The sequence below is a fragment of the Amblyomma mixtum genome, chromosome 2 (assembly GCF_055824585.1).
Source record: "Amblyomma mixtum isolate Tamu chromosome 2, ASM5582458v1, whole genome shotgun sequence".
Classification (NCBI taxonomy): Eukaryota; Metazoa; Arthropoda; class Arachnida; order Ixodida; family Ixodidae; genus Amblyomma; species Amblyomma mixtum.
Genome location: NC_143013.1, coordinates 254151696 through 254164183, shown reverse-complemented (window position 1 = coordinate 254164183; position 12488 = coordinate 254151696). Strand labels below are relative to the sequence as shown.

Here is a 12488-nt window from a genome sequence, read left to right as displayed (position 1 = left end):
ATAGCACGCTGCATTACTGACTGCAAAGTAAGATTTTTTTTCGCACTTTGCGGAGTCTAATCATTGCAAACACGAACGGTAGGAGTTCGTTTTCGCATTTACGTTGGCCAATTTTGATTGGCTCAGCTGTCGATGCAGATGCTGGCAAATACAACCCTAGATAAAGAAATAGTTCCATCGGTATATTTTAATAACTTAATTCTGAAAAAATAGTTATATATTTTTTTAGAGTTATCGCGCTTATCATGTAAGCGTGAATCGTGGATGTTGAGTTATTCTTCAAATTTGATTACTCCGCGACTTGCTACGCGGATGAATACGTCCTCGGACTTTTACACGTGGAAGCGGGTGCTGCCGTGGCTACTGCCGGCATCAACAACATGGCTCTGAAAGTGTATTTAGTTTCTTGTTTATTCGCGTTTTCAGTGTTATTACCCCAAGTATTTTGTGGGGGAGACACACTTGTCCTATTAGACAACCTAGCTATTAAAGAGACGCATTCAATATTCTTCAAATCCTTGCAAGGTGAGTTCGGCGCCGGCTCTTGAACTTGTGAAGTGTTGACGTGCACTCCCGCGACACGTCCTGAAAGCGCTATCTACAACCGTTTTCTTGCCGCTGAGTTAACCTCGTCTTTTCTTTCAGATCGCGGTTTTAAGCTCACTTTCAAGTCTGCCGATGACCCAGCGTTGTCCCTGAAGAAGCATGGAGAATACCTGTACAAACACTTGATTCTGTTCTCGCCTTCGGTGGAAGGTAGGCGAACGCTGGTATCGCTCGCACGGTAACGGTTGCACGCTGTGCTTACCTGATTGTCGTGTCGTCGTCTTGTTCTGCGTTCAGAATTCGGAGGCACCATCAACGTCCAAGCTCTCACCGAGTTCGTCGACGAAGGAGGCAATATCTTGGCCGCTGCCAGCTCCAATGTCGGTGCGTCTGCTTTGGGGACCGTGCTCACTAGAGTAACTAACTCGCTGGCTGTTGTCCTGACTGTCGTATTTATTTCCAACAAGGCGACGTTATCCGTGAGCTGGCCAACGAGTGTGGCTTCGAGATTGACGAAGAAGGAAGCTATGTGATTGACCACCTGAACTACGACGTGTCTGATGAAGGCAAGGTACGCTGCTGAATGTTTCGCTATTTCATGTTGGCTGGCCTTCTGATGTTCGATATAGGAAGGGGTTTTCGTTGTTTCTTCGGCGAGACATTTGTGTTTAGTCATTTGAGTTGAAGGTTGTAGCGTAGACACTGTTACTGTGGAATCTCGTTAATTCGAATTTCCGTTAAACTCGGAACACTTGCTTTTTATTGCGAAAGCAATACTACGCCAGGTGTCGCCTCCTCGCGGTACCGCAGCCTACCCTTCACGGTCGGTGTTTCCTGTAAACATCAAGTGCGTTAAATAATAAGCTCCCGTTAGTTCGAACTCCGCATAATTTGTACAGATTTTTGTTCCCTTTGAATTCGAGAGATTCAACTTTGTCTTGCAGTACAGCCTTTTGTTGAAGTTTAATCCCTAGCTCATAACTCTGAAGGTGAATGTATTTTGTGGCGAATACACCATAAATTGTGTAACTTTAATATTTTGCATGTTGCCAGAGATTGTCAGCTTGCTGAGCTTGGCAGTCACAGGGCATGTTGTGCATTGCAGCATACGACGATTGTTGCTGATCCTGAAAACCTTCTGGATGCTCCCACAGTCGTCGGGAGCAAAAACATACCGCCTCTCCTCTTCAAGGGTGTTGGGTATGTTGTGAAGCTTTCACAGATGCCTCAGCATCTAGTGCTGAGTCATTTTCCGTGATATTTGGAGTGCTGTGCTGTAGCTCGATACATTTGCAGCATCATCTCGGATCAGGAAAACCCTCTAGTCCTGGAAGTGCTCACCGCATCGTCAACCGCCTACAGCAGTAACCCAGACAACAAGATCTCTGAGGTGCGTACACGACATTATCAGTCGGACCCTTGGAAATTTTTTTTGTGCTGGCAGTCACTGACATAGAGCTTCTTTCTTCACAGTACCCCCATGCCGTCGGCAAGAACACTCTGCTCATTTCTGCACTGCAAGCGAGGAACAATGCCCGCGTAGTGTTCTCTGGGTCCCTGGAGTTCTTCAGCGACAAGTACTTTGCATCTCCTGTTCAGAAAGCAGCCCCCAGTTCGAAAAAGTATGTTCAAAACGTTACCTTAGTTTTAGGCATTGTGAAAATTTGGACTACGTGATTTCTGCTTTTTGCGCTGTCCTCTATTGCCGTGGAGAGTGTGCTATTCTTCAAGTTCATTTGTAGTGTGGTCTGATAAATTTGCGCACTTGGAGCATGCAATACCTTTACAAAGTTGTGCTCTCAGCTATGCCTAAAATAGTAAATTCGCTGCCCATTGGTGAACTCCATGCTGGAGTGCCGTTTGCCGTTGTATCGCCTTTCACGGTGTCATGTCATGGGTCGGGTGCGTTGCTCTGCAGACTACCTTCACAATGCTTATTAGCCGCTCCCTTTGTACCTTAAAGGCCACCACGGTGGCTTAGTGGTTGTGGAACTCGGCTGCTGACCCAAAAAGGTGCAGGTTTGATCCCGGCCGCGGCAGTCGAATTTCGATGGAGGCGAAATTCTAGAGGCCCGTTTACTGTGCGATGTCGTTGCATGTTAAAAGAATTCCAAGTGATCGAAATTTCTGGAGCCCTTCACTACGGCTTCCCTCATACCTGATGGTTTAGGTTTGGTTCTTGGGGTTTAACTTCCCAAAGCAACTCGGGCTATGAGACGTCGTAGTGAATGGCTCCGGAAATTTCAACCACCTGGGGTTCTTTAATGTGCACTGACATCGCACAGTACACGGGCCTCTAGAATTTCACCTCCATCGAAATTCGAGCGCCGCGACCGGAGTCGAACCCGCGTCTTTCAGGTGAGCAGCCGAGCACCATAACCACTGAGCCACCACAGCGGCGCACCCTCAGAGTCGCCTCGGGACGTTAAATCCTCATAAAACCAAACCAAACCTTTCTACCTTTAAAAGGGCTGGCAACTGACAAGGAGGAATGCTGATTTTAATTTGACCCTTACAATTATGTAGAACAAAGTGAAGCAACATTCTGCAGGGTTACCTTTGTTCTATTTGTGTATCCGACATGTGTGCATATTAGTATATACATAACAAAGGTGTTAAACTGTGCCGTGGTTCTTTCCATGAAAAGTGCGATATTTTATTACACTGGTTCGCTGTGTCATCTAATGAAAGAGAAGTTTGTGCTCAAAAGTGACACTGCCTTTATGTCAAGTAAAACGGTGGAACGGCAGAGCAAAGAAGCATGTATGTATATTACCATAGAAGTGGCGCAACAAACCTGGAGGCATATGCCAAGTCTACATTTTCGTTGTTCATTGCAAGATTACTTACTTGCCACTGGTGCCACATTTGTTTTTGACACCGCAAAATTGCTGCCATCTGATTGGCCATCAGGATCACTTACATTGCACCCATCATTGGGCTATGTGTTTTTGCCGAGAGAAAGCTCATTCCTACATGTTCCAATGCGTTTTCTAACTCGACCATTAAATGATTGGACACTTGGAGCTCCAGCCTTTCCCTAGTTGCAAAAAATTGCTCTGTACTTCACTTTTTTCCGTAAAAGAGCAAATTTGTGTTCACCTTGTAAGCAAGAAAAGAAAAAAGAGCGCAGCGTGACATTTCTCATTAGCAGTAATTTCACATGCTGCTTTGAGCATGCCCTGTGAACGCAAATGGGGCAGCTGCAGTGCAAATGTTAAAATGAGGTTTTAGCTGAGACTAATTAAATACTAGCACAGTTGGCTTTTACTTCAAAAGCACAACGATGAACACTCTCGTTAAATGTTCATGAACTGCACCTGCGTTTCCCCTACGGTGTTAAACAACAATGTCCTTTTACTCGCTTTTGAATGGACTGCTTTGCGCTTCCGTTGATGCCAATAGCAACTTCCAGCGCATCAGCTGTGCCTTGGAGATTGAGGGCTATGAAACGCTTGAATAATGACTGGAAGGATCCGTACGATGCCACTGAAATGACGCGTGTCATATTTGAAACATGCAGGCATGCTACATCGGGCAACCAGGCTCTGGCTGTTGCCCTGTCCCAGTGGGTCTTCAAGGAGAAGGGTGTGCTGAGGGCCCAGAACATCAGGCACCACAAGAAGGGCGAGAAGAGCGCACCAGAGGCCTACACCATCATGGACGATGTCGTGAGTGGCGCATGTCCTCCCTTGGTTGTCCTTGTGTGCGTCAGTTAGCCCTCAATATTTGCTACAAAACACAGGAGTGTGTCTGGTCTTATTCTGGCGTTGTGTTCATGACTGTGCAGTTGGAATCAATCTGATGATCACTGTAGGCAATATCTGCTGGGATAAAGTGCCTTACCGCAGTGTGTTTGCTAGAAGACTGAGCAAAATTCATGAGATCAGTTGGTTCCCTTGCCCTTGTATCCTTCACCACTGTTTTTAGGAGGTTATAAGGAAAATGTATTGGTTTTTGTCAGGCAGACGTGTCTGCTATCACTTTCAAGTTGACAGTTGACAGTGCATTGCTTGAGCTTGTGTGAACGTTTGGATGCAAATTGTCATTTGACAGGTGTACAGCATTGAGGTGGAAATCCTGAAGGGTGACAAGTGGGTACCATTTGAGGCCAACGACCTGCAGATGGAGTTTGTTCGTATTGACCCATTTGTGCGAACAAAGCTCCAAAAGAAGGGTGAGTGCTAACATTTAAATGGCTTTTTTTTTTTTGGCAAACCACACGTGTTTATTGCAATTGGCGGTGTTGATACTTTATCATCTTGTGCAGTGAAAACACTTGTTGCTTGAACAGCATGTCATGGAGTGCTCTTGTAGTTGCTACCGTTAGGCTCTTTGGTGGTTCAATCAAGGGGGGGGGGGGGGGGGGGGGGGATATGTGAACTGTTTATGGGTGGCTCAGTTTCAGGGGAGAAGTAGAATTAAATGCTCTATATCCATTTTTTTGCGTTGCTTTGTCTAATTCTTGCAGCAAAGTGAACATTAAGAAATAGTGTCGGGGCTTAATTGTGTGCACAGGGGCTTGAGCCTTAGTTTAATTCCATCGTAAAAGCATATGTGCATTAAATGATAATGTGGTTGATGGACTGTTAGAGCCTGTGGTTAGTGGTATTTTCTTTTTTTCCCCTGCAGGTCAGAGGTACGAAGCCCAGTTCAAGGTGCCAGATGTGTATGGTGTCTACCAATTCAAGGTGGACTATAACCGCATTGGCTACACCCACCTGTACACATCCACTCAGGTAAAGCATACCTTCATTCTGCTCCTTCTCGAATGTTGGACATTTAAAGAATTGGACACTTTACTGGAATATCTGCGAATATTTTGCCTTACATTTAGAGTCAGCGTTGCCTCTTCTAGCTTACTTTAACTGGAAGAGTTGAACATGAGCATCTGGTTAAGCGATTTTCTAACTCATTTAACTTGTTTTTGAAAGAGGTCAAGGGGTATGTCGCCATGTCTAGAATCAGCCTAATATGTGCAGGTACCTATTCTGGCTGGCTTCGTAGTGTTATACATCTGAAAAGATGTTCGGAACACTGATCTTGGCCAGCCTCGCTTGCGTGCTTTCGCTTACTGTGTCACGGTCTTACCTTGCATTGTTCACGTGAGCCCTAAGTTTGGACAAATCTCTATTCCAGGTTTCAGTGAGGCCGCTGCAGCACACGCAGTACGAGCGTTTCATTCCATCGGCTTACCCGTACTACTTCAGCGCGTTCTCCATGATGGTGGGAGTGTTCCTGCTGAGCTGTGTGTTCCTTCACCACAAGGACATGCCCAAGAGCAAGGCCGAGTGAATGACGGGTGGCTGGCCACATCACCTCATTGTGCTGTGCCACACGCACGCTACCACACCGGGTGTTTATGCCATTGTCTCATTACGCAAGAGTCATCGAGCGCGCACGCGTTTCCTTTCAAACGAGTGGGGCGAGGAAGTGGAGAGCAACTCTGGAACCTCCTGCTTTAGCTGTGGGTGTGCAGGCGAGTGGTTATTGAAGACGGTGGGACTTTTTTTTTTTTTTTTTCCTTTGCTTCACCTTTGTTTTTTGTTTGAATGTTGACATATTGAATGGAAGACATTGTTATGGGTTTTCATTTCTTTTTTTTTCAATAAAATGTAAACTAAGGTACCACGAGTTGGTCACTTTCGTAATGCTTCTCAAATCGCCTGGTTCATTCGCCCAGACATTCTTAAATCACACTGAATTGCATTTCAGTCTGCTTTAACATAACTTTTATTCTTTTCTGTCATACATTTGGGAGTATGTTTGTGTCAAAATGCATGTTAAAGAAAGGTAAACATTTGTTTAGCACTGGAACAGGCCTTCACATGCTGCACCCTTGCTACATCTGTTAACTTTTGCAGCAGCATTTCATGCTGAGATGTCAGCTGAAATCCTTCAGAATGACAAGTGGTAGAGATGCCAAAGTTGGCATTGCAGAAGTGTCAGTGTAAGGTGCAACAAGGAAGTTGATGGTATAGTGTGCATTAGAATAAGTTAACACTTCAGAAATGCAACAGAACAAACAAAACTAGACTTCTGGGCCCATCTTTGCTTGGGTAGGCAACGAAACAAAAGATGTGGAGGACTTGACACAGTGTAAGTGCGTTGGTACAAACAATACAAATGATCATTTGAGCACAGCCTGGCTCTAGTCAGTGAAACATTAAATAGGTGACGAAAAACGAAGGGGTCAACACAGTTGCAGACTCCTACTCTGCTGTGTTGAATGTCTGGGAGCCACCAATGCTCTCCATGCTGATAAAGTCGGACTCACGGCCTTGACTCATGCTCTGAGAAATGGAAGACAGCACATCTTCAAACGTAAGCTCCTGTGTGTTGGACAGGGAGTCAAAATCGCTGTCCTCTGAATCTGGTGGTTTGCTGACGCCTACGCCTACCACGTTGGCCACATTGGCAACCACATTGGCCAGTGCCGCTTGCAGCTTTGCCTCCATTTTGGCAGGAGATTTGTCTTTTACTGGCACCTTGAAGGAAGGCTTCTTGGGGACCTTAGGTGCCGCCATTGATGTGCCTGGTGGCTGACTCTGTTTTGACGCTGCCTTCTTTGCTTTTGCAGATGTAGTGTCCGTAGCAAGGGCTGCCTGTGTTTTGGCAGGCTTCTCTGTGTTCTCCTTGTTGTCAGAGGCTGGCTGTTTCTTGGGCTTGCTGCTGTTTTTTTTCTTGGCTGCCACGTCCTCGTTTCCCGACTTGGGTAGCTTGGTTTTACTCATTTCGGTTTGTTTTGTAGGTGCAGCGCAGTTGTTTGACGCTGTGCCAGTAAGGGCAGACACCAACTCCTCCCCGGGTAGTGCTGGATTTGGCTTTTTAACCTTGCTTGGCTTTTTTGGTGCATTCACCGATGGAACCGTAGTGCCATGAACTTGCAGTTCAATGTTAGTTGTCTGCACAGATTTTCCAATTGGAACCTTGTCAGGTGTGGTCTCTAAACCCGTGACTGCACTTGGCAGCAGGGGCTTATCTACTTTACTAGTGCGTACAGCTTCTTCAGCTCTCTTCAGACCACTAAGGTTAGGCTCATAATGGATTTGAGATAGCTTCTTGGGTGCTGTTGCTGATGAAATCACACTGCCGTGACCTCTCAAAGCGTTGCCCTGGATTGATGTTTCAATTGGAACCTTCTCTGGTGTGTTGCCTAAATTTGTGCATGCAGTCTCCATTACTTTATTTGGTGGAAGGGACTCATCTGTCTTATTTGTGCACACAGCTTCAGCAGCTTTGTTTAGGCTGCTGAGTTTGGGTTTATAACCGGTTGTTACACTGCTGTCAAGGAAATCAAGCACCAAGTTAATGTCCGGGAAGCATTCAGGCTGAGTTTCTGCATCATCAAATAATGGAGTGGGGAGACTTTGTCTTGCTTCTGTCAATGTCCCCACTTCACCTTTCGACAAATTGGTGTAAGTGGGCGAGTCCAAAGGCATTACTGATCCAGCACTTTGAGAACTGGCAGCTGCCGTGTCAACATAAGTTGGGGGGTTCGTAGCAATATTATTTGCAGGCATGTGAGTCATGCCAGAGGGCTTGAGATGTATTGCACTGTCGTCCTTTGGTGAGTCTTTTGAAGGCAATGGTGCAGCAACTGGTAAGTTTTGCTGATCGTTTTCAAAAGCGAGAGTTGGAGGTTGAGGTGTCTCAAACATGCTTTCAGAGTGGCTAGAATCTATTTCCATCGCTGCTGCTTCAGAAGAGGCAGTGCCTTCACGATCTGCAGCAGGCGAAAAGAGACTTTGCTCAGAAGTAGTTTCAACTTTGTCGTCACCCTTGCTTTGATGTTCTCCCTGCATTTGATTCGCTGTCTTGTCCGAGTTCTGCTTGGTGTCTTCAGTGCTGCTTGAAGCCATTGTCTTGTTTGTGTTCAGCTTGAGTTTTTTCTGTGAATCTTGAGCTTGCTTGATACCTGGCTTTGATGACGCAAACGTAGGTTTCATGGCCTTTGCATCTGGTCGCACAACCTGCTTCGCAGGTCCTACTAGATTTGAGGAGGTTTTCTTGCGAGTACCTTGAGCTTTGCCTCCGTGCTTGGAATCTGAGTCTGAAGAGAACATTTCTTCAACGTTGGCGTTGCCCTTGGTTTCAGATCCTGTCTGCATTTGGCCTGCTGTATTTTCAGAGTCCCGCGCAGTGTCCGTAATGCTGCTTGAAGCTGTTGTTGCAGTTGGAGACAGTGAAGAAATTGTGGCAGTCATTAGCTTGAACGTTTTCTCTGCACCTTGAGCCTCCTCGACACTTGGCACTTCAACAAATTCAGATGGCGTGGCATTTATGCGTCGTTTCTCAGCCTTTTGCAAGGGTGGTACTTGCTTTGAGAGGGTCTTGTGAGCGCCTTGCGCTGTGGCTCCATACCGGGGAGCTGGATCTGAAAACAACATTCCTTGATGACACATTCTCCATGCAGAGGTATGATTTGTGTGTATAGATTAGATACATTTAACACACCGCTCCTCAAATCTTCTCACTTTACATCCAAGGTTTTAATGCACCAAGTGCCGTTAAGTGCAGTGCATTACACTTGACACATTACATTCTAAAGAGGCGGATCCCCTTCTACACTTACAACTTTTCTTTAGTGAATATGTGTGAAGGGGAATACTCTGCCATAAAATGCAAATATTTGTGTGCATTTTTTGGAAGCTTTTGATGTAGCAGTGGGACGCACTAATTCTGAGACAAATCGTGCATAAGAGCAAAATATTAGGAGTGAGTAGCTAAGTACCTTGCTGTGGCTTAGCTGTGTTATACCTGTTGCCATAGGGGAACTCTGCCGAGTTCTTGCAGCTGTTTTATTCCGTGGCCTGGATTAACCTTTCATAACACACTCGCTGTCTAGTGGGGCTGAGATGGTTGTGAGCTACCGATGGGGGTTAGCCTTGCAGTTATTCTGCCGGCAGTCGTAACTTGCCAGCTGAACTGAGCTTTTTTATCAAGTTTTTTCGCAGCCATTCCTCTAAACTGGAGGCACACTGCTACTTCGAAACTTTACACGTATGGTGTCTGGTTGCACTTGGTACAAAAGTGGGACTAAGCTTTCCCCCACCCACCAGCGTTTTGTTTCCTCACCTTGTTTAGAGCTCACTCTTGGCTCTTTTGGGGTTGGGCAAGCAGGCTGTGACTCTTCAGTGCTGGTATTCTTGATTGGCCTACCTCTTGGCCGCTTTACACCTGCATGAGGAGGTCGCATCAGTAAGCCAGACTGGCAGTGCTTGTGCAAATATTAACAAAAGCATGGCTTGCTCAGGGCGAAATACGCACTTGGTGTAGGATTTACTGCGTCTTAAAAGTAAGGTTGGCTTTCCCTCACAGTCCCGAGTATGTCTCCCATAGCTCTGCACATTGCATTACTGTGGTCTTTTATTTTTTTGGTCCACTCCTCAAATCTTCTCAGTTTACATTTAAGGTTTTAATGCCCCAAGTGCTGTTCAAGTGCAGTGCACCACACTTGACATATTTCATTCTAAAGAGGCATGTTCTCTTCTACTCTTACTCGAGCATTGATCTATGAATTACATAGCATACAATTAACAACTGATTGGGTAAGTGAATTAGGTCTAACCTAACAGGCTATTTTTGTTTTTGCAATTACTGAAAAACGCTGCTTGCAAAAATATGTAAATAATAGTCTGTCATTGTTGACTATGTTTTTAAGGGGGACAGGAGTCTGTGGGGCCAAAAGATTGCAAAAAGAAGTGTTTTTGGATCTGCAGCCCATATTCTACTTATCAAGTTTTTCATTTATTAGATCAGATATTTGATGCAATTCCAATTTATAATTCCGGTGTATGCCTCATTTCATCCTTACTTTCTCAGATCGCAAATTTTTTACTGCTTGCAAGTTTTCAAAAAGAATATCTCGGCATCTACATATCCTTTGTTGCAGCATGCTGCGAAAAATGATTGAAGATTAAAGCTGCTATGTTGGGAGCAGATTTCTTGATTTATACTTACAAATTTTTGTGCACCCTATAGAATGCTCGTTTACCTGTCGTGTCAACACTGAACTTCAGTAGGCTCTAAAATAACTAATATTGGCTTATTCTGAAAAGTGCTACCAACAGTGCATTGTTTGTGCTTTATACTATCTAGCCACTGTTAATAATAGTTTTCTGTTTAGTGGTTTTCTTTCTTGCCTTCGCAAATTCGCAAGCAAATTAATGTAAATGAGTAAGATCTCAGGGGACTAATTGACATAGTAAAAAAGCAATTCAGTATTTTAAATCAGCACAGGAAACTAAATAACTCTGCACTGTTTCATTGCATTTGGTCTAGAAGTAAAAAGCAGCTCTTAAGGTCCCTGTCTCCACTTAAGAGCAGAATATTAGGAGTGAATAGCCAAGTACCTTGATATGGCTTAGCTATGCTATACCTTTCGACATAGGTGAACTCTGCCGAGTTCTTGCAGCTGTTTAATTCTGTGACCTGACCTAACCTGTCCTAACACACTCATTGTCTAGTGGGGTTAAGGTGGTTGTGAGTTACCAATAGGGGTTAGCCTTGCAGTTGCCAGCTAAACTCTCATCGCTCACAACATTTCTTAAATCTTGACAGCACTGAGAACAGGAACAATCCTGAAGTTCATGGCAAAGTTCTTTTTTAGTTATGTCGCTGCCATTCCTCGAAACAAGAGACACACTGCTACTTCGAAACTTCACACGCATGGTGTCTGGTTGCACTTGGTACAAAAGTGGGACTAAGCTTTTCCCCCACCCACCAGCATTTTGTTTCCTCACCTTGTTTAGAGCTCACTCCTGGCTCTTTTGGGGTTGGGCAAGCCGGCTGTGACCCTTCAGTGTTGGCATTCTTGCGTGGCCTGCCTCTTGGCCGCTTTACACCTGCATGAGGTTCTCGCGTCAGTAAGCCAGACTGGCAATGCTTGTGCGAATATGAACAAAAGCACGGCTTGCTTCAGGCGAAATACGCACTCGGTGTAGGATTTACTGTGTCTTAAATTAAAGGTAAGGTTGGCTTTCCCTCGCTGTCCTGAGTATGTCTCCCGTAGCTCTGCACATCGTATTACTGTGGTCTTTTTTTTTCCCTCTGTATTTACCAATTTTTGGCTCCTTATTGCAGCCAATTGTCGTACATTGCTGGCAGTGTCATGCTTCTGGTTGCTAAAAGCAGTTTTTGCCTGTACAACTGATGACTTCAGGCCAATTTCTTTTCTGTAGGCTTACTACGTTAAATTTCCAGTAATTTGGCGTCGCAGCTCTAGCATTACTTGCTAACTGCCTGGGTGTTCCCAGGTTTGGTTACTGGTTGCAGAAAGTGCTCAGTACTGGTAGGTGGCAATAACTGTTACATCTCCGTTGTGTTACTGTTCACCTTGGCTTGCTTGCGAAGGGGTCATGTCTGCGCTGTCCTTGTTCTCTTTCCTTGGCCTTCCACGTGGTTTCTTGGCTGCAATAGCACATGTTGAGGGAGCACTTTTAGTACTTTCAGTGCTCTCGTATGCTGCGTTAGTATTCCTTTCTCTAAATGAAGTTTGTTACATTTCTTCCTGAAAGTGTCAGCTGGTTACGCATTGCATACATCATGTGCTTGACATATTTTCTTCACACTGGCTTAGCAAGCATTGATTAGCTGTGGAAAGTTTCCAATATGGATAAGTGGCTTTCCCGATTGAAGAACTAGTGCCAACATTGGCTCGAAGCTGGCTGGATATTAGCAGGCAAGTTTCAAAGGTTGTTTTGAAGCAGGTTTTAATGAAAGTATGAGCACTACGTCATAAAATCGTTGAAATTTCACATTTTTTTGTGTCTAGGCAGTCAAAGGTGCTAGCGAAACTTTTTAACGATTAATTAGTTTTCAGCAGACTGTTGTATCGTACATCGTTTGGCAAAAGTTCTTCTGGCATTGCTTGTGGCCAGTAATGGCACATGCAGTGAAAGCATGAGACATAAAAGTGCTTCTTATGAAGACAGTTAGTT

The 12488-nt window shown here is 44.9% G+C and overlaps 2 protein-coding genes across 2 annotated transcripts in view; one reads left to right on the top strand and one right to left on the bottom strand.

Moving 5' to 3' along the window:
* Positions 1 to 321: 321 nt before the first annotated feature.
* Positions 322 to 6197, top strand: Ost48 (dolichyl-diphosphooligosaccharide--protein glycosyltransferase non-catalytic subunit Ost48). Its single transcript, XM_089573560.1, has 11 exons — positions 322 to 525; positions 646 to 756; positions 844 to 930; positions 1014 to 1117; positions 1652 to 1746; positions 1843 to 1936; positions 2020 to 2168; positions 4070 to 4217; positions 4603 to 4723; positions 5179 to 5285; positions 5686 to 6197. Exons 1-11 carry the CDS (start codon positions 381 to 383, stop codon positions 5839 to 5841), a joined length of 1317 nt encoding a protein of 438 aa, XP_089429686.1. The 5' UTR covers positions 322 to 380; the 3' UTR covers positions 5842 to 6197.
* Positions 6198 to 6261: 64 nt separating this feature from the next.
* Positions 6262 to 12488, bottom strand: part of LOC149363566 (uncharacterized) — a 14290-nt gene continuing 8063 nt past the window's right edge. The window contains exons 11-14 of the mRNA XM_089573557.1: positions 11884 to 11958; positions 11292 to 11393; positions 9625 to 9726; positions 6262 to 8923 (exon numbers count right to left, since the gene is read on the bottom strand). Coding sequence (XP_089429683.1) covers positions 6759 to 8923; positions 9625 to 9726; positions 11292 to 11393; positions 11884 to 11958 — 2444 coding nt within the window. The 3' untranslated portion in view covers positions 6262 to 6758. The remainder of the gene's footprint in view (positions 8924 to 9624; positions 9727 to 11291; positions 11394 to 11883; positions 11959 to 12488) is intronic.